Source organism: Bactrocera oleae, chromosome 5, assembly GCF_042242935.1.
Source record: "Bactrocera oleae isolate idBacOlea1 chromosome 5, idBacOlea1, whole genome shotgun sequence".
Classification (NCBI taxonomy): domain Eukaryota; kingdom Metazoa; phylum Arthropoda; class Insecta; order Diptera; family Tephritidae; genus Bactrocera; species Bactrocera oleae.
The window spans coordinates 61514861-61538279 of record NC_091539.1 but is presented as its reverse complement, the minus strand read 5'-3'; the positions used below and the strand labels follow the sequence as shown (position 1 = coordinate 61538279).

General features: G+C 32.1%; 1 protein-coding gene across 2 annotated transcripts; it reads right to left on the bottom strand.

Annotated features, from left to right (window-relative positions):
- Positions 1 to 486: 486 nt before the first annotated feature.
- LOC106618944 (neutral amino acid uniporter 4) lies at positions 487 to 16097 on the bottom strand. Of its 2 annotated transcripts, none has more exons than XM_014236875.3 (6): positions 15953 to 16097; positions 5782 to 6172; positions 5324 to 5684; positions 4132 to 4586; positions 3873 to 4048; positions 487 to 1350 (listed from the first exon to the last, which is right to left on the bottom strand). In XM_014236875.3, exons 2-6 carry the CDS (start codon positions 5874 to 5876, stop codon positions 1106 to 1108), a joined length of 1332 nt encoding a protein of 443 aa, XP_014092350.1. In that variant the 5' UTR covers positions 5877 to 6172; positions 15953 to 16097; the 3' UTR covers positions 487 to 1105. The 2 variants fall into 2 exon arrangements, with proteins under 2 accessions (XP_014092350.1, XP_069966473.1); XM_070110372.1 differs by having other exon boundaries at positions 15935 to 16093.
- Positions 16098 to 23419: the final 7322 nt, after the last annotated feature.

Here is a 23419-nt window from a genome sequence, read left to right as displayed (position 1 = left end):
ACAAGCTGAACGATCAAAGTCAAGTCTTCTTATGGAAGACTTTTTTATTTGACAAGATATCCTCACAAAATTTGTCATGGCACATTGTCCAAGTCAAGGCTACAATCTCCGAACAAACGCTTAAGACGCGCAACTTCGTTCTGGATATTGTAGCAGGTTAAACTCGTACTTATCCAGAATAGAAACCGACATTCCAAATATATGTCCTGCGTGCAATGCATTACATGACCAACGAACCCAACTCATCTAACACCCATTTCCCTATGGTCCGACCCTGTCGAAACAGCTCGTTTCCTGGGCCTTCCGTTAGATGACCTCGACGACTAACAAACTATAACTTATCACCCAAGCGAGGACTAGGTAACTAGGTTTTTTTTTATTTGTGAAGGGTATTATAGCTTCTGTTCAGCCGAAGTTAACGGGTTTTTCTCTTGTTTTTCAATAAAACCAATCTCTTTTTACTTAAAATTACTAAAAAATACTATATTATTTTAGAGGTTATAGTTGAATATTGTTTTCTTTTTATTTAGCACGTTTCTATAAAATACATTTTTATCTTATGGATAGCTAGCTAGACTAGTAATACATATTTTCTTACAATTAAAAATATATTTAAAACTTAAAAGAAATAATGTTTAATTTTTATGTAAAATAATTTAAGTTTTTTAATCAAATTCTTTAAAACAGAGTAACACAGTGTTTATCTTAGCACAGCTTCATATTATATAAAAACCATAAAAATACAAATATTTAAATAACGCTAACAGACTATTTGGCACTACTAAGGCATGAAAATCGCAATGATATCCTTCCGTTATGAAAAAAAATATATATAAATAAGTGGTGTCGATATTCATTAGTTACGAGAAAACAGTTTTCAATTTTTTAAGTACACCTATAAACTAAGTATTTACAATATAGTTTATTTACAATAGATTGTTTTTATCAATAATTATTTTTCTTATGGACAAATACTTAAAAATGTACTAACACTAAATAACACGTAATTACAAGTATGCTTAACATAACGGTAATATATACTACATAAACACATATATACATACATGAATATGGACTTAATTAGTATTTATCTGCCACAACATATTTAATCATAAAATTCTTTGATTATCTCGACAATGCTCTGATAAGTGCCGGTGGCAATGCCTAACAAGGCAATCAGCACAATCGCCATGTTCTTCAGGTACACCCAAGTGGTCAAGGCTTTGGGCACTCCAGCGCGCAATACAAAATCGAGTATCACTGGTATCAACAGCGCCAATGAAGTGGAGCACAGTGCACCGATTAGCGAAATGAAGAGACCGAGTTTCGGCACAATGACAGCAACACCGACTGCAAAGAAGAGTGAAGATGATTATTTAATAAACAAAATGTTATTAATTTCTTTTTGATAAGTTTAACGATTAATAGGTTATGGGTTAATAATATTTTTTCTAATTAAATAAACTAAAAATAGAAATGAGGATATCTGTTAAAAAAAATAGGTTTTCGCTACAAGGACCTGGTTTTGATCGATCAGTCAGCTATATGCTATAGTGATCCGATCCTTTAAAATTGCTTCAGGGATTGCAGCATTCCCTTAGACACATATGTATGTCAAATTACGTGAAGATACATTGTCAAATAAAAAAGCTCATCAAAGTTGGTTAAATCAACTCAGCTCGTCGGGCTGATCATTTATATATGTAGATATTTAATAGGGTCTCCGACGTTTCCTTCCAGTTAATACAAACTTCATGGCATACTTAATACTTGTGTACAATATATACGCTGTTCAGAGTATAATAAAAAAATGAGGTTAGGTTCGAACACTTTCGGGAAATATAATTAAATATTTTGTATAGCATTGGAAAGCTATTAGTTCATCATCAATATATAATTTTCTTTCAGATGATATTTTATATTATCATGGTAGTAGGGCTTAGTTCATTTCCAAGACCTATCGAATACTTTCTATAAAGTGAACAATGCTATACTACTACTTTTCCAGGGCTGAAAAGCTGGGGTATTGGAGACTTAAACACTTGTGATTATATTTTGATCCATTTTTGCCTTGTGAAACGTGAGTAATCCTAAGTTAGGTGCGTTCTGGAATACTATCCAGAAAACTAAATTCTATCCTTCCAAATTTAATCTTATACCGGACTTACTAAATATACAAATGTTTAAAATGCATCAAGATGTCTTTACAAATCAGCCTCTTGGTATATGATCTTATATCTAATATTCTAACACCTTTTTCCTATGATCCAACCTCGTCGAAAACCCCTAAAATGGAACTCCGGTGAGATGCCAGTGCTGACATAATATAATGCTTTACTTCGAAACAGGCTGTAATTTAGTCAACGAAGAAAACAGCAGGAATGTAAAACCTTGAAACGCTGGATATTAATCCTTAATTAGGTGCCGGATGTTGTAGCAAGTTAAAGTTCTTTATACTCAGACCCTACTCCGTCATACCCAACATATGCATAGTTCTTATTCATATATAATACTAACGACTTCTTCAAATGCTCCTTTAACCAGTCCATTTAACATCCCTCCCGGTTTTCTGAACTCGTCGAAACAGCTCGTTTCGTCATTCTTCGTAAAATTACTTTCCTGATACCAAACAGAGCTTAAATAACCACAGATGTTTTCGAAAACTCTATCAAAATGTAAAATACAACCTCAAACCTAAAATGTTTCAGTGCAATTTTGATTGAAAAGTTAAAGCTGGAGCTAAAAAATATGGTATATAAATATCAAAAAGGCAAGAGAAATTCGTAGATTATTGTTGTGCCAAATACTTTAGGTTTTTGGTTATAGCCCGAAAGCCTCAAGCGTATACCCTAAATACCATATATAGTATAAGATAGGCTATCCATACATTGTGGGCCATTTTAAAGTTATCTTTACCATAATTTGTTGAACTTGTTTGCTTGTATTTAAAACGCTTTAGGGGACCACTAGCTACACTATAGTGACCTTCAAAGACCACACTTCCACTCTCAATATACATACTTACATATTTACACTTTCGTCTAGATAAATATTCTTAATCGCTAATTATGTTTACGACTAGATATCAAAATCGACTCTATCAGCGTCATTCATCACTAGCCATTCCATGATTTGAGAGAAATTTTTTGTATCATAAAAAAATATGTATTATATGGTCCAATAAAAAACTGCTCGAGTGATTTATCATTTTTGGGATCCTGTATAGAAATATGTACATATCTACATACTCATATACATAAATATTTTATATACTTACATCAGTGCGAGTGCCTAGCAATTTATAACCGCAATTGTCACACTTTATTATTGAATTAAACACTATGACAATAAAAGATAAACTTAAATAACAAATACGCAAAAATTCTTTGAAATTTCTTTGTTTTAAAGTTTTGCGGTAGTTTTCCATTATATTAAGACGCACTAGTATACAGGGTCAGGAACTTTATTTCTACATAGTAGATAACACATACTTGCATGTAGACAAGTATATAAATATGTACATTGACAGGTGATGACTGACAGCTGTCATGAAGTATGATTAATGAAGTTTAATCAATCAAAGTTTATCATAAAGGCGTTAAAAGTAAAGCGAATAGCAAGAAAAATTGATGTTATCTGCACAAATCAGAGTCTCTAACGGTTTAGTGGTAAAACTTAAACTAATTTTTTATCTTAAGCGATTCAAAAAGTCAATTTAGGAATGTACCGGTTTACGACTAGCCTCCGAAAAACCCTTTCTTGGGAATAGTTGGGTCAAATTAACCGATATAAGTTTCCATGAATGTTAGAGCCTCTATATTTTTAAAAACCCATATACCACATTATTGTTCCTTCAAATTCTCAATACTTACATGTACACCAAACCAAGATGAAACGCAGCACAACTTGTATCGTGATGGGATAGCTTTGGGCCATACCGCACGATTCCTTCATCGGTTTCCAAATGATCTTGATCAGAATAAAGAATTGTATGGGGTACCCGAAGAAAACACCCATCGCAGCTACGATTTTGACAACCTGTGACAAGCTGCAAAGACAAAAAGTGAGAGAAAACACAAATTATTTAGAGTCTACTCCACTCCAACTCACTCTCTCTCTATCTCTACTTACACATCTTCCGAGTTCAAATTCAACGTAACGCTGCCCTCAACATCCTCACCCCAACGCATATAACCAATGAAACCAGTAAATATGAAAATTGACGTTACCACCACCATGGTCATATTTAAAACACCAAACGTACTCGTAAAGTTTTCAGGATTACGCATTTTATTACGTAACGGTAGTATGAGCGCAATGCCTTCGTATGAGAAGAGTGCTGTGCCGAAGAACAATGCCATCTGCGTACCGTTGGTTATGTAGTGACGCTCGCTTATGGCCGGCATGGGACCTTGCAACGCGATCACCAGCGTGGCGAATAGACCGAAGAGTAGCGAACAGTTGGCCAACATTGAAATGGGTGAAATGTACTTCAAATTGGTAAGTAACGAGGGCAACATGGCCGGCAGCAATGCGAGGGCCATTGTAGTTGTTTGACTAATGTCAATGCCGTTTTGTTGCAGAACCTATAAGGGTGTGAGTAGAGAAGAATTTGTTTGAAATTTTAAAAATATATATTTTGAGATATTAGGTTTTGTTTTTAAAGGATAAATTTATTAAGTTTCATTTCATTTATTAAGTTTCATTCAGTATTTATTAAATAATCGAAATTTTATTGGAAAGTATTAAAGCAAATTATACTGTCCTTTCAGTAATGAATAGAGCTGTGATAATTTGGAATCAGTTATACAGCTCTAAGTAACAAATGTAAGGCTATTTTAAAAAATGTAGGTTGTGTGTACATAGAATGGTCTTTGAGGTACAGAGTGTTAACACTCGAATGCAATAGCAAGACTTATTCACCTTAGATGTTCGAAAAGCTTCAGAGCTTTATATCGTGAAAAATCAGTCTTAAACTTCCACCGAAATATATAAGCTTTCTTCAAAAGAAATTCGCAAATTAATAGAACCACGACACTATCATGAGGACGTGGTAATCGGAAAGTACCCACATTTATATGCGAACTGTTGTCGAAAAATTTTCTAAAGACTATTAAGAGAGTATTTTAATAGTTCTAAAGTACGAAAACAAACGACTGTATCTCCTGGCGTCTTAAGGTCCACCGATAGTTTTTATAAGGCAATCAAAATAGATTAAAAGAAAACAGAAACTTAAAAGTTCAGACCTGGTCTCTGCTAAATCATTTCAATCGATTAATTTGGAACTTAATCCCTTCCGCCGTACTTAAAAATACACACTCACCTGATAAAGATTCTCCGTAATGAAAACGAAATATATCGAACAGAAGCCGAATTGTGTTACACACAAAAAAGTCTCCACAATGGTGCGCATTAATTTTGACAATTTCCGCACAGGCGGTGGCCCATATTCGAAGACTTTTTCCACCGTATCCGGATAGTCGAAGAAGTCCACACCGGGTGTCTTCTCCACCATCACAATCGAACCGTCGATCAGCAGACGCTCACAATGCACGCAAATAACCGCTAGGATGGGCATTAGCACAGTAGCGCCGACCAGACCACCATTCTTGAAACAATCACCCATGGCGAAGAGACCAGCGCCAACGCTACCTTTGAAGAGATGTGTTGCTGTCTCCAAGTTGCTGCAATAAAATATTATATGAAGTGGTTAGCGGTCTCAAATTAAATTCTGCGTGATATATACAAATATCTCGGAAATACAATATAGTTCATATGTACCTTGTGCGGTGAGTCTTCTTGCCATCACTACCCTCAAGATCTGCTTCGTTCGCTTTGGCGCTCTTGCCATTTCGCACCTCCAGTGTTACACCCATGTTCCGTTACTGTTATGCAATACTGTATGTCGAGTTATTCTACTTATTTCTTGTATTCTTATTAGATTCCACTTAGAATGTGAATTATTATTTATTTCTATAACAATCTCTTTTTTTACGCTGAGTCGACCTTTTAAAATTTTTTTCTTGTTTTAATTGCGCTGTTGGAATTGTGGAATTCTTGTGGTCACGTGTTTATCTTGTTGTTGTAGCTTTTTGTGAACTTGTCTGGAATTTCACTACTTTACTTTGACAGCGCTCGAAGTGTGAGTAACGGTTAAATAGAGCTAAGTCCACTGCAATAATAAAAAGAATATTGTTTGAGTTTAGTCGCATTCTTGCTTGAGTAATTTTCTTAGAAATTAGTGTTATTACTGTAATGATTACATTGGTAAGTAATTGCACCTGGTGAGTGTTCTCTTAACACGTTGATAAACCATATATAATACCAAAATTTAATTAATTATAATTTTGAAAATCAAGAGAATTAATTTTATATAGAATATTATACTAGCAAATGGCCGGTCCGATTTGCTTTGCATCCATAAAAAAATTAGTTTTCAATAACTGAAATTTGGTCTGAATTATATTTCGTCTTTAAACTGTCCACCTTGTAACGTTGCTTTGATCAGTTGTTCGTCAGCTTAGCTTATTATACTTAAACCGATCTTAAAAGTTGTAAAAGTCTATTCCCCGCCAATAAGCGCAATTAGACTGTAATTTTACTCAATGTCGCCTACTGTTGAAATGTTTTACAACCTTAGTTCCCTTGTCGTGTTTTAGCTGGAAGGAAATACAATAGGGGCCACCTTATGGCAGACACTGTCAAATTTCCGAACATATTTAAATATTATAAATATTTCTTCGTACCGTCGGAGAATTTTGAGAAAATTTTCTCTGAGATGCTATAGGCTTCATCAGTAGCAGAAGACTGTAATTTTAGCTGACGTCTATGTTGATTGGTTGATTGAAAAGGGAGGAGGTGACGGAGCGCCAGACCACAACGGCCGTACTTAGGCCACCATTAGGTCTATTAAGCCTTATCCGGCAATTTATGGGATTTAGTGAAATAACTGATTTTTTCCACCCCAACCCTCCAATGTCTCTTAAGTTGAAGCATTGGGAACACTGGAAGATATCCCGTATCAATCGTCTAAAGGCTGAACAGGTTAGGTTGCAAAGGTAAGGTTCCAGCGTCTCATCAGAATCCGCATGTGCTTTGTGTTCCGCTGAATCCACTCTACCAATTTTCTGGGGGTGGTTCTTAAGGTTACGTTTGCTGTGATGACCTCTACAATGTTACTAATGTTACCTCCCTCTTGCCTAACTGTAGAAGCTTTGTCGTCTGGCCACAAACAAATCTATTCCAAAGTACCTTTGTGGTATGTTTTCTGTTGGGAGTGTTCCAAGATCTGAAGTGTTACTCTAGAGTCCATTGCTTCAAGCAACCCTTGAAGGAGCTAAATGGTCTAGAGGAGCAGCTGACGTCTGCATGTGCATAAGATTCCCAATATATGACCACTAACTAAATTTTGGAACTGAAAAGGTCCAGGCCGCCATTACCGAACTTTGTGAAGTGAGGAGTGGCCTTTAAAATAAGTATATACTTGTATTAGTGTACATTTCATGTTCACTGCAGATCTAAACAATTATATTAAGTTCAAAACAAGCTAACATAAAACTAAGCTGAAAACTCTAGCCAGAGATTAATTAAAAACTTCAAAGTAATTAAAAGATTTTGAGCCAATTTTCTACATATTAATCTGTTATATATAACCTAAGATATCTATAATTATACTATCCGATGCTTTAGCTTTAAAAAAATGTGTGAGCTCATATACTGGTAAACTGAAGTAAAGACAGAAAATGGATCAATTACTTTGATTTTACATTGATTAAATTACGTCAATAAACTATATTTTAAAATCGTCAAGCGTACTCGTTACACGAAGGTATATTATCCCTACTGACATTAAATAAAATTATTCCACAACGCTAACACATTATAAATCAAAAACCGACATTCCAAGTTAGTTGTTAATATAAAATATATTGGTTGCTACAATTTCCGAACTATTTCATTAACCATACAAGTTCTACATTAATCGTACACGGTTTACTATTTACGAAAGTCATAAATAACATGAATATGACAATTAGCATGCAGTTACATCTGTGCCAAGAAATATCCTATTGACATGCTTCCCTATCAGCACCGGTTGGCAATTGATTGACGCAACAACGTGATCGTAAATTGTCGACTTAATGCGACAAAGCGATAGCACGAAGGTAAAGCATTCGCTATCTTAACGTTTACTATTTATTTATTTATGTAAATATGCATTATTTGCATTCACTTTCGCTTTCAATGATTAATTGCACGCTAAGCATTCATACTTGTATATTGTAATTATAATATTTAATTTTTTACATTCCTTTTTTGCGAAGTGGTGCTCTTCCTGCCTTTAAGTCATTCATAAATTTCACTCTTCTTCTTCTCGTTAGATAAAAATACTCCTGTCTCTATAAATTTACGTTAGGTTAAAAAAAATTATGACTGAATTAATGAATGAATAATGCACTTGATTTCTTTTTCTATTCGATTGTGGGAAAATGTATGACCGACAATTCGCTAACTTATCGGTTTAGTGCGGTTCGACTGAGTCAATTTATGCATCGAAGACCTACATGCAAGTACATAGACTAAAGTATAGAAAGTATGATTCTAAAATTATAAAAATTCTTATTTTAGAGAAGAGGTATTTTATAGGAATTATTATATAAAAATAATAATATTTGCGGAAAATCTATTTAGTAAAAATATTATAGTTATGAGTGTTGTAGATCCATTCGCTGTGGGCCACCATACTTTACTAGAGGAGCTTCGGAAAGAGGAAAGAGCCAGTAGAAGTCGACACTGGCAACAAGTGGCTGGGCGAGGTTGTTCCTGAGTGAGTACGATGCAAAACGGTTCAATAAACTTATTGTTCTTCTACAAATTAAGGCAGCTTGTGAGATTTTATTCAAGTCACTGCAGGCTGTGGTGTTATCTGCTTAAATTCGGATACTGTTCCACAGATCAGTGTCGCTTTTGCAACCAAAGAGCAGAGACACCGTAGCACATACTCCTGGATTACCTAGCAATTGCAAGAAGAAGGAGTCAACTTATCAAGCAGTTGAATCCGGTGAGAGAACACATTGCAACCATTAACTCAGTGGCCTTACTAAGCCTTGATTTGAATGAGTTTAATATAAGTTTTGTCAGGAGGAGGCACCATAAATCACGGGTCGCTGTACAATCATCAATATTTAATCTCTATCTCTATTGTAGACCGCCCGCCGTCCGCTTACTAGTCTATCATATTTTCGCTCTGAAATTTTGCTAACGTTTTTTTCTCCCCAAGAAGCTGCTCTTTAGCTGGAATCAGACCTGATATCGATATATAAGATATAACTACCATACAAACTGAACATTGAAAATCAAATTCTTGTATGGGAGTTTTTTTTATTTGCGAACAGGGTTCCGATTTTGTAATTTAAATATTTTGGATTAAAAATGAATCTTTTATTTATTCAAATGTTAATTTAATTACTTTTTAATGCATTATTTGTAATCCTGTTTGTGAAGGGTATTCTAGTTTCGGTGCAACCGAAGTAAAGATTTTTTCTTGTTTATTTATTAAAGTTGGCATATTTCTCATGAAAGAAGAGAATAATTTATCCGATCGTTCACCTCAGTAAAATTTAGTAAATTTTAATTCCGTTTTCACAAGATTCGACTTCATTACAAGAATAATTCGTTAATGCTGAATACAAATATACAAAAAAATTTAGTCTTTTGTCCGTATTTTAAAAACAATTTTTTACAAATAAGAATGCATATAAGAGCCAGACAAAGGAATTATTAATGATTACTTTATCACAAGCAAGCGCACGAATTGCATTTTTAAAAGAGAAAAAATATAATTTTGTTTACCACACATGTTAAAATGCATAATTAGACAGTCATAAAATAAATTTGATTTTTTAAAGTCTTAAATAACCAAATGTGAGTGGACAGGAGCAGGCTAAAACAGGGAATTTGCTATCATATAAATTGGGCGAAAGAAACCGTAAAAGACGATTGGCCACCAAGCCGGCGCAGTTCCATTGGGATAAAATTCGCAAATTGCCAGAAAAATGGGACGATGTTAAAGCTTCAGATGAGTTCATAACATATTTTGATGCGAATGAGAATTTTCATCTATTTACCGTACAAAAAGAACCCGATAAATGAAGTGGTAACCAATTAACTGAGATTCCGATAAATTTTGATCGAATGGAAATGCAGAGTCTAACCGCAAAAGAAAATTGAAACAAACACGACTACTGCGTTTCTAAATATTATAAATATATCTATCTATAGTTTAATATAAGCATGGTTTTCTTTGGATACCCACTTAAAAAATTACATGCCGTACAAAACGGAACCACCCTAATATTACATATATGCACGAACCCAATCAAATTTACAGCTATATCGAATCGATTAGTTGCAAATAATTATTCTTACTTTTTGTTACAATATAATTTGTAACCAGCTATGATTTATAACACACATATTTTGTTTTAATTGTTTATCAACAAAGAAAACAAACTACGGTTTAATTGGTTTATTACTTGATTTATAGTCAGTGATCCGCTGCTTCATCATATTGCCTTACACATCCATGTATGTATGTATGTATGTATATACAAATCTGTATGCATATTTCTATAATTTCGTGATTAACTTTGCACTAGTCAGAACAGCATCAGTCGTATGCTAATTTGTTTGAAAGCTGGCTACTTCAGCGAAACAAAATTTTTTTCTAGACAATTAGATAAATTTGAATTAGACAATTAGTAGCCGTTTCCAACTACTTACTATTAAAAACGGTTTATTTCTGACAGTTTTCATCCTATAGAATCCGATTTTTGCATGCAAGAGACATTCGCTTAACTAGTTGATTCAGTATAGTTAAGGTTTTGACTAGTTAGTTTCTCAATAAGGTTTCAATATGTAGAGCTCACAATATCTCACGTAGAACAGAAGGCAGTTAACAGTTAGATTTAGTAGTTAAATGAAATAAAATAGTCGCAATAAATTTTTACTGTTTCCAATGAAGCAAACGTACGCGTTACTTCATAAAACTTTATAGTCAGTATAGATTATCAAAATCGTTAAAAAATAGTATGAATGTGATTGTTTGAAATGCTTTCACTAAACATGTTGGAAATATAAATGTTCTGAGTTTGAATAATTAGTATCTCGTGGGGAATTTGGTTGTTGTGTAATTCATTAGTAATGAACAAATATTGAAATTCCACTTAAGTATTTTATTCGAATTTTAATGGGTTTTAAGGTTACAAATGCTGTCAGTTACCAGCTATCAAAGTTGTGTGGGTAACGTTAGGTATTTCTTTCTTAGCTGCTCTACTGTGGCGAGACTAATTTTAGACCCTTCTCATTCCTTCAAGAAAACTTTGGGGTAATTAAATAAATCAACCTGGCAAATATTAAGAAAATCAAACCCGGAGAAATACCTTCAGGTATTGGCAAAACGTCATTTTAAAGAAATGTTGCGAAATAACATTTACAATATTATCCGACGAAATCGTGAATGAATTACTATGAAATTAGATATTTTATTAAGTTATATTATATGTCATAGATCAAAAAGTCTGCCGTTGGTTGTATGGTACGCATTTCCGCGATTTTGAGGGTTTGAATAGTTTTCGTCCGATTTTTTAGTCATAAGGTGGCACACCTCAAAGGCACTATTCGTTTAAAGTATTTTCCGAATATATTGACTTATTCTTCATTTGTATACTGGAAAGTGAAAGAATCAGATGGAATACCAAACTCTGTTAAATGGAAGTAAGCGTGGGTTTTATCCGATTTTAAACTGTAACATGAGAAAATTAAAATAATCGTATGCACCAAATTTGGTTGACATTGGTGTAGTAGGTCCGTAGAATGTGAAATCACCTAAAGGTGGGCGGTGCCACGCCGGTTGTCCAACTTGTACACCTCGCTCCTCCTATAAAGCCTTCTCGTAGCATCCCGAATGTAAAATTTCATGTTTCTGACGCTTTGAGTTATTGATTTATCGACTTTTAGTAGCTTTTCACAAAACCGTTATATGGAAAGTGGGCTCTCGCAAGAGCTGTCGAAATGATTTGATAGTTGGGCTATTATACTCTGTAGCAACATGTTGCAAGAGTATAAAGATTTATTGTTTTAGATTTACACATAAAACTTATAAACTTTTAATTAAGCTAACATTACTATCAACCTATTAGAGATCCCAAATTTCTCTAAATTATCACCAGATTACTGATATTTTAGAAATGAAAAGAAACAATTAATTAAAAATCGATTTGTTACAAATTAGTTAAAGTAAACAAATCAATTTAGTTAATTTGATTGTCTAATAAGGAGTTTATTTGCCCAAACAAACAAATTATAATTAATTAGTATTGTCGTACAACAACAATTAGTGTCCAACCACTTGAAGATAAATCTCACATGACACACACATATGGTGCGAATACTTATTGATGCTACTGTCATAAGCTGAAACAGTCTCACTGGTTTTTATTGACCGCAATCAATTACTGTCAAAATTGTCACAGTAAATCAAAGTTTTCCGTAAATTGAACAAAATTAATATAATATATGGTTTGTATTAACGTCAGAAGTTCGTATCTCTAAAAGTAGTGCAGAACTGCAAAAAAAAAAAAATAAATAAAAAAACCGCAAAATAACTTACTAAAATTATAAATCATCTGTTAATATCATTGACAGCTATGTAAATATATTTGTATTTTTGTATGCTTATAGTCTGTTTGTTTATACAGAATATTTACTTTTATAATTTATATAAATTTTGCCTACTTTGATTTCAATTATTAACCAATATCAACGCTAATTGGAAACATAAATTTTATACTTTATTTAAAGTGCTAAATGTTTGGTGATAAGATTCGCTCAAGTGCTTGCATTTGTTGTTGATATGCTACATTTTGATAATCATGAATGAAAGTCTACAATTGCACTCGAGAGACCTAACCAAATGGAAATACTAAACTTTTGAAATTTTTTACCAATATTCAAAAAAAATTACTAATTAGAAATTTAAAAAAAAATGTCTAAACCTAAAAAAACGAAAATTAAAATAAGTAGTAGCAGTATATATGCTATAACTCTCATTGTCTCTCAACCTCTCTATAAATATATACATATATACCATATTCTAATAGCAATGCCCAAAAAATATTTTAAGCAGTACCTAAAACCAAGAACAATATCTTTGAAGATCAAACCAGAAAAAAATAAATCAATCGATAAGAATTTGAAGTGGTTTCGGAAAGCGACATAATCAAGTACACGCCTGTGAAATATTATCACAAATTGATCGATTCATAAATAATCGAAGTGAATTATGATAACTTGTGACATATTTAACCAAATGTTAAAACTGAAACTAAGTAACGTTATCGAAATAATTTTGTTACCAAATTAAGTTAATTATGGTTTTGCAAACGGTAAAATACACAAGCAAAAATTGATAACGATCCATAAAAAGTCAACTTAAGAAACAACTATCTTTATTGATTTATGCATTCTACAATCCTTGTTGGAATATTATTATGAGAGACAGTATAACACCACAGTTGTGCTTAGCGCCAATTTTATATCTTAAGCATACGTTTTATGTAATTAATGTAGTTAACTAAGAGTCACACCAAAACTGGAGTCAATTTAACGATCAATTAATGATCAAGAAACATTCTCACACAAAACTTTCCACTCAACAAAAGATGTATATATATAACACAAAAAACCAAAACCACATCAGAAAAAAAAAAATAAATAAACGAAACAGAAAAATTCCATAACTCAAGCAACATATTTTTAATTTTTGTTTTAAGAAATTCACTAATAAATGGCCCTCATTTTGATACGTGTATGTATGTATATCCATTGACAGCTTCTTTGAGAGTCCGAAAAATTCTTGTCTAGCAAAAGCAAATACAAATTGACACATATTGTGGTACATACTCTCAGACAGTATTTTTCCGACTATTTTATTTGTTGTTGTGATAAGATTATTTATATTCTTATGTTTGCGAAATTTATGATAAAATCTTAAATAATAAAATCAATGTCAAAATATTATTTGTAGAACTAAAAATGTTGTCAGAACTAAACAAATTAAGTATACTCGTACTTTTGTCTATAATAAAAAATGTATTTGTATGTGTTGTCATAGACTCCAAGGTTATTACTTTTAAAAACCGGGTCAGTATTTTTGAAATATAAAATTTATTTGTTTTAATTAATTAATTTTTTTTTTAAGATCCAACTTTGAAAGCTTGTAGCAACGGTCATATAAGTTTGAATGAAAATTGTTATAAACCATTGCAATAAGAGGAACATTCAGATGCTGTCCATATTTTTACTTTTTTGGTAACTTACATACGATAATTAATAATAAATGTGTCAAGAAGCTCAATTTCGAAATTCTAAAGCAAATATTTCGAATTTGGAGGCTAACTTCGAAAAACGGAAAAATAACTTTTTTCCATATGAGTCAATCTCTAAAAAAAATTGTTTTGGTCGACAAGCTAGCCAAGTGTTAAACGGTATCATGGATGCCTTAATTTCGAAATTTCAATCGGTTTTCCAGATATATATAGTGTATCTACTATGAATTGTGATTCAGGTGAAGCTAAAAGGGTTATTTTGGAAGAATGTAAAAGAGAAATGTGTATATGAACCAAAAAGTATTCAAGAAATTTTTAATAAAGCATGTTTTGGATTAGATTTACCACTGTTCAAAAAAGATAAATGAAAATATTACAAAATGTGTTTTAAAAAATAGGCATATAATACACAGTCAGAAAAGCTTTCGTTAAGAATACTACCTTCCCTTTCACTTTCGAATCACCAAATTTTTAAATACATTATAAAATGTATACCAAAATTGTAAAGATTCGAATAAACTTCCAGAAAATGTTGAAGAACTCCTTATTAGAGACATACTTTTCAAGAAAAACTCCTTCGAGTAGAACTTAACTATACTATAGTCTTTAGGTAGACCTGGAAAATTATTCATTTATGTTCCAAAAACCAAAAAAAACATTATTTAATATTTTTTTAGATAAAAATATTTTATTTGCCAAATTTATAAATAATATAAGAAACCTTCTCCAAAAAAGTTTGGCATTAAAAAAATTTTCATAAAGTAAAAATAAATAATTTTTGCCTGTAAACGAGCTTTTCGGCTCCAAATTCTTTTATTGACCACCTAAAATTTTCTCCAAACTATAAAAACTCGAAAAAATAATTTTCATATTTTACATCCTTTGGGTCCAAATGGGAACATTGACGTCAAATGGTGCCGTCCATTTATATAGAGACACTTTACGAATGGTTTTTACACTCTCTTTATTGGTTTATTCATATTGAAATTTCGCCATAAAAAAATAAAATATTCACTTAATACATTTATTGTTGGATTTTACAGCACACAAAATCTGAAGTACTATAACTGCTAATTAAAGTAGCGATTCGGGTGCAACTTCAAGCACTGTTTAAAAACTCGTCTAAGGCAACCGAAAAAAATATATTTCCATTGAGTTTGCAAAAAAAAGATTTACTTCGCCTAAAATGCAACTTGCGCTTAAATCTAAAAGCAACCACAAAAAGTGCGCAACCAGCAATATTATTATCATTCACCGTTTACCTGCAGCTTCGCACAGCTGCTGTGTTTAATTAATTGAGCAAATTATTCCACCAGATTCGGCGATTAGCATACCAGACATGTACTATTGCATATGCGCATACACACACAGACACAAGTTCTTGTTGTTGTAACAAGTTCTATAAACGCGTTAAATTTTGCATACAAATGCACCGAAATATGTATGTAAAAATAAACACTCGTCAAATAAGGAGTTCGGCTAGTAAATGTTTTTGTTGTATTTGTATTTTAGTTGTGGTCTACAATATTATTTTTAATTGATTTCACCTTTTCTTTTAATTGCACCTTTTAATTAACTAACTAACTTATAATTCTTGTCACTTGGAATTTTTTATTTTATTTTTATTTTAGACCAATTCTCGTTTCAATTCACAGCTGTGCGTTAATTTTTTTCACATTCTTAGTTGTTTGCGCCTCTAAGCACCAGCGGGAACTGAACCGCACCAGTGTTGTGTGCGCTCATATATATACATACATACAGCCGTACAAGCGTACATACAAGCGTTTGCATTTAGCCAAAAGCGTCGCATGCGTTCCGAAGTGACTCGAACGCGACTGCGCCGTGGCGACGCGATTGAAAAATAACTCAAAACAAACTCAATTCCAAATAATAATAATAAAAAGTAATAATAATTATTATAAAAAGTGTCTCAAAGTGCGCTGATAACTCGCTGATTACTGACTGCTAACTAATGAAAGGTGAGAAAGAAGGTATATAGAATGTGCATATTGTATATGTGTATGGTATATATGGTAAGTATGTATGCTCTTGCGTGGGCGATGGCGGCGAGCCAATAAGCCAACCACCTCAAGAAGATGTGCAATCTTTTAGTAATACAATTGTGTATGCATATATGTGTGTGTGTGTTTATTTACATTCCTTGCCTTTGACTTGTGCAAAGGGGTGTGTGTCTCAGTTGGTGCGTGTGTGAGTATGTTTGTTTGGTTTACATGTGCGAAAGCAGGCGATCGTGACCAATTTTATATATACATACATATATCTGCATGTTTGTAAATAAACGCACGCGTTGCACACGAGCCAAGAGAGTGGCGCAAACGGAATGTGAAACAAATAATTTAAACGGTGAGAAAATACAATTTAGATAAAACTAAAATTGTGCTTGGGAAATAAAATCATTATCATCATAAATTATTAGATATTAGAATAAATTTCATATATATTTTTTTTATTGCCACATAAATTTTTTATATGAAATATGAAGCAAAAAAATGAAATAGCTTTGTCGAACATTTTTTTGAAATGAAGTATGAAATATTTAATTATTACAGTTTTCTATATAATTTGAAATAAATTTGTATTAAATTTTAATTTAAGTAATATAAAAATCCAAAATAGCGGCGTAATTTTAGATATCTTGTTGTTTTTTTTTTAATTTTACATAAAAAAAATGATTTCTTTTTGTTACATAAATTTTTCATGCATAAAATTTGTTAAAAAAAAATGTATTCAAAGTTTATATTTGAATATCGCTTTATGTCATTTTAAATAATAAATAAATAAAAATTAGCTCTCTTCGATTCACCAATACTCTGCTTGCTACGTTTCAAATCTGTTTTCTGCTCAAAAGAAAAATTCGTAAAAGCAAAGTTATACATTTTACTAATATGCAGATTTATTTTAGGTTCGGTTAAGTTATATTGGCCGTCTTTCACGCCATTCATACAACTACTGGTCTTTAGTAATGCCAAATACTACCTACTTCCCTGCGCTTACTACATGTATCGTCGTTACTAATGCCCATACAGCTCGCATGTGATGTTAGTAAATTGTGACCTGTCATTAGGCCAACAACCGTTCTGTAGTCCTTTCGAGATTGTGTGAGTAAGAAGCATGCGTGTTTTTCTTCAGGGCTCTTGCACATAATCTGTGTGATCCTGCATGTCTTTAAGGCTTATTTAAATAATATCGCATTAACGGACATACCTATTGTGATAGCCTAAAAAATGTAGACAGTAAAATTTTTAAAGAAAAAAATTAAATATTTTTCGAGCCACATGCGAACTTTTTCGGCCCTAAAAAAATTCTCAACTCTTGCAGTGATAACGGGTTTCTCCCCCTAGAAAATATTATCCCTACGATGATCTATAATCGAAAAAAAATTAAATTTCTTCATTTTTTTGAATAGAATTTTACCCAACATTAGGAATTTTTTGGCCCCCCAAAATTCTATTTTTGATCAAATTAAATTGAAAATAAAACTGATTGTACGTAGCGGCTACACATTAGAAGCCTGTAGCACAATAAATATTTTAAATATTCATTCAAAACTTTAGTGCGGTATTTTTGAAAGTACAGACTATAAAAATATGCAAAAAGAAGTAAAAAATTTATATTTTCGAAATTTCACACTAGGTGTGCCCTTTAAAGAGCTATAACCACATGATATTTTATTTATACCAGTCTGACGCATTTATACCAGTGGTTTTTCGATTTGCCACTCTCGAAGTTTTACGCTCAAAAAGTTACTCAGTTTTACAATGTACTATACCTAAGAGAAATCTGATACAAATAATTATTGTAGCTTGTTCTCTGTAGCTTTTTTTGAACTTTTTGAAAAATCACAATTTCAAAATATGCCAGTAATTTTCTCGAAAGAGGAAAGATTAAAAATCTGAAGTCCAATGAAAACCCCAAATAGGTAATGAGCCAAAACCATTTTATACCACCATAACAAATTTATTTTCAATTTCTTCGAACATTAAAGCGTAGAAGTGCTGAAGCTGGGTATTACATAATTATGTTATATCATCTCAAGGACAGACAAAAATCACTGACACTTACAGGAAGTGAAAGATAAAATTTAAATGCAAAATTAACTTCAAAACTTTTTTAGATTCTCATTAATATGTTGTAACTCTTCAAGTATTGAAAAAAAATCTCGCTCCGTTCGAAAACCAGCAGTAGTCCGCGTTTATGAAACCGAAAACATCCATCGCTCTTGCGTAATACTTGTAGTCTGGTGTGTCATAGTGGAAAAAATCTTCAAAGCTCTGTATTTTTGTGAAAACAGTATAAAACAACCACGACATTTATGATATTAAGTGTGTTCATTTGTCATTTAAACAGCCAGTGAAAGGAAATTTATTTCTAGTCGAAATATAAACACTCTAGCTGCCTTTAATACAATAGAAAAATGTGTGAAGTAATCTATTAAAAGACGTGTGAAAAATGAACCCCCACTAACTAAATAACAATTCAAAATATTCGCGAATAGTAGACAAACAATCAAATTATGTATCTGCATGTAGAGTATGTGATATCTTGAATAAGAACAAAAGTTGACGTGCAAAATATTAATAACTTTTCGAATACAAATTTTTGCTGTGTTTAGAGATTTGTTTTTATTGTTATCAAGTTGTTTTTAAAATAATTAGTAATGTGTGAAATATTCTAAATACTCAATACCAATTATTCAGAGACAGGCATACATTTACATATGTATGTATGTATGTAAAAAATATTTTCACGCCACAATGAATTTATTTTTGTTACTCATACGCACGCGCGTACGTAACTTTAAATTGGTACCTTTAATTCACAATTTCGCTTCTACGCGCTTTGCATAAGTGGTATTGCTTGTACATGTTTAAAAATGAAAAACAACAAACATTATTGAATGAATCAAGAGCTTCATTAAGTTTCGTTGCGCGTACGTTGAGGCGTTAACTAGTATATGTTATACAAATAAAGGTGGTGCGGTTTGCCTGAGTGATAAAACAGTTATGCATTTTATTTATTTTTAATAATTATAAACAGCACACCTCCTTAGAAATTTTGAAAAAATAATTTTTTTTATTGTTTGCATATTTCGATAGTCTATACCTTCAAAAAAACCATTTTAAAATTTTAAATGAACCATTCTAAAATTTTAAATATTATTTCAATTACTTTTTTTTTATTTATTTTATTTTATTTTGATTTAAAACGACCAATATTTTTTATTATTAGAATATTATTAGAAAAAAAATAAAAAATATTTTTATATAAAAAAATTACAACTTTTTATTAAAAGTTATTTATTAGAACCATTCAAATTAAAACAAGATTTAAAACTTAAAAACTAAACTAATTAAAATTAAAAAAAAATTATGCTTTTTAAATTTATAATAAAAAAAATGTTAACCACCCTAGTATGCATTTATTTATGTAGTTATGCACGCTTATTGATACGTAACAGGAAGAGGAATTACATTTAATATTCCACTTCAATTCAAGTTTGAGGCCAAAGTCTAAAAAATTAATTGGGATTGCTTTAGTTTGCTGCCTACATATGTACATAAGCGCAGGGGAATGGGGTGTACATGGCGTATGCGAAACACTTTATACCACACATACATATAATGTATGTGCATATATGTATGTAAATATGTATAAATATAAATATTCATACACAACATACATATTTTCAGTGCGGAGCCTGTAGATGATGCCGCAGTGTTTTACCAAATTTAGCGCTCTCTGAGTAATGAATAGCCTCAAAATATCCACAAAGATAATGAAGTGTTCAGTGTTGTTGGATATTGGTCTATAATTTGTTTGTAATTTTCTTATTTCTTACGATACTTTATTATTAGTTATCTAGACGCATACATATCTACGTATCTTAAAAAATAATTGGAGTTTAAACCTCATCTGACTCGAACCAATCATTCTTTATTCAGTTTATACTCTTCCATTAGTGTTGTTGTATTACGTATTACGTAAAGCGCGAAGTATTTGCTAACAATATTATTGTAATTTGTAGTTTTAAATCTAATTATGTAAAATTTCTCACCTTAATTTAAAACAATTTTAATTGCATTAAGCGTGGAAACTTTTACAATATTATTAATGTGAAATACACAATGATCAACAGCTGTTAATAAAATGGTCTGTGTTATTTCATTTTGAATGAAATAAAATTTTACATTTTTAATATCAGGGACAAAACGTTTCCACAGCCTGACTGAATTAATGACGGCGTTGCCGGCTGTTTCTGCGGCTTACACTTTAAGAAAAGATATTTATAAAATGTGACGCCGCTGAGCTGAGCTTATACCACAATCAGCAGTGACACGTTTTATTTATATAATTTAAATTAACTAGAAGTAGAGATTACGCAGTGTCGTACCTTTTATTGGAGTGGATTTGACAGGAAAATTCAATTGCTCATGATGTCAACAACGATAAAAGAGAAGGCTTTCCTCACAATTATTACGAAAGCTTGACAGTTTGTTACGTTTATAGCAAAGCATATCGCTATTAGCAGTAAGAGTTGATAAAAAGTATTTATAACGGTATATTTTACTACTCATGTGCCAAATAATGCTACGATTCGGTTAAAATCTCGTAAATTTTACATTCCATTATTTTAGCTCCACTTGTTATTTTCCGAAGAGGGTATATTAACATATTTATTAGACATAAAGATTGTAACACCAAGAAAGAAACGTCGGAGACCCTATAAAGTATATATAGAAGTGATCAGCATAACGAGTCGATTTAGCCATGTCTGTCTGTCTGTCCATCTGTTCGTCTGTGTATATATACGCGAACTATTCCCCAAGTCGATCTGAAATTTTGCATACGTCCTTTTCTCTCCAAGAAGCTGCTCATTTGTTGAAATCGCCGATATCGCACCACTAGCTCATATAGCTGTCATACAAACTGATCGATCAAGATCCACTCCACGTAATTCGGCATGGAAATTCGGTATTATCTAAGGCAACGGTAAAAGCTCTGAAAAAATTATATAGATCGGAACACTATAGGATATAGCTGCCATTCAAACTGAATAATCGGAATCAAGTTCTTGTATAGAAATATTTTTTTTTATTTAATAGCAGCGATTCAAACGCTGAACAAATGGTTCACTACAGCAGCTGCCTTACAAACTGTCCGATAAAAATCAAGATAAAGAGCTTTATATGCCCTTTTATGCTATAAGAAATTAATCGGTGAATGGTAGTATACTTGTAGCTTCGGTGCAGCCGAAATGAAGGCGTTTGTTACGCATAAGAAATACTTAAAAATAATGTGAAGTTAGCTGTCGTTTGCCAAGGTTATTTCAGGGCTCATTCAGTATTTTATCTTCACAACATTTTATTAAATATATCGCACATTTTTTTGCCGACTCACGTTTAAATGCCATGTATTGCATATGGTTGTGTTATTGCTTTACACGTGCGTCGCATTAATACCAGGTGTTATTTTTGCAAGTAATGTACATAGATTGTCTGTTAAAACAAGTATGCCCTGTTAAATAAATGTATTTAACTGTTTACTCAACCACTTTAAAAATTACCAACTAATGTCTCCCTAAGACGTCACTTTATAGACAGTATGTAAATATTAAAGATATACTAGGCAAAAATTTCCAGCGGACATTGTAATGAGAGGTACTTTCAGATACACTTTAACACTTTTAAACGTTGAAAATTTTTTACCTACAGAAGTCGGCTGCCATTTCATTTAATTACCTTAAAGTCGCTAAATTACTAAAAGCTTTTCCTGGATCATTGTTAAAATATCGTTCAAGTTGTAAATTTACGCAAATTAAATTGTTAGTAAACACGTTTGCCATTTAGAAAGCCACTTAAAAGCTTTAAAAATTATATAGTGGCACGCATATTGACCCAGTACAGTATTTTCCTCGCAAAAGTTCCTTGTACCTTATACCAATATTTTTTACAAAAATATGAACATTATAAACAAAAATACTTATAACAACAAGTAAATATCTAAGTCAGTCAGATCATTCAATCTACTTTGTGTTTCCAATTTCCTGTTTTTTTGTCAAGAAGGCATGTAATGTAGTTTGCGTTTTCATTTTGAGTTCTGTTAGAAATTGTTGATAAGTGGATAAAGCAGCCAACAGCCCTTTTTAAGTTTGAACTCCTGTTATAGTGTTCAAAATCCTTTTTACAAGCGCCAACGTAAGGACTTTCTGCTCACAGTTTATTTTCCTAATTTCGGTTTTTCTTCCACTCTTTCATCCATATCGACAATATTCGCTCTTACCTAAATTTGGCCAAATGTTTTTCCATAATGCTTGCAAAGATATTTCTGTTATATCATTTTAATAGTATATGTTTCGTGCACTCATGATATTATAGTTTTTTCAAAGTTCTCTTATTGATTGCGTCTCTTCTCCAACTATTTTCTCGAACATGTGCTTTAATGTTTCACGCAAGTAATAAGCCTTAAAATTGGTTATAATGACATGGTCCATTGTTTGGTTACTTTGACAGTTGTTTTACTAGATACTTCAGCGAGGTGCTACGCATATTTTTGGCATCTGCTTTGATTATATTCAATAGAAAAGGGGCCTAAACATCTTAAGCCGACTCCGAACACTTGATGAATGTCATGAGAATCTTTTGGTAGAAGAAATATATTGACAATCGAGGTCCAATCGCTTTAAGAAGCTAACGTTTGATCTTTTTCGAAATCGTCGTGTAATACTAAGTGCTTAAAACCAGCTTTTATACTAACTATTTTAAATATCACGCAATTTTCATAGCGCACATATCCAGAAAACACTGTATATGAAGTTGAAGTTGAATTGATTCTGTCAGCGCAGAATTTACCTCACAATCACTAGTCAAATACGCTTATGGAAAACGTGGTGGCACTACTCAGACGTTATTTAATTAGAAAGCTTCTGTTGCATTAATAGTAATCGCGGGGATTTAATAGGAATACTTTTTGTGTTGCCCACATTTGTACATACATATTTTAAACATTTCTGG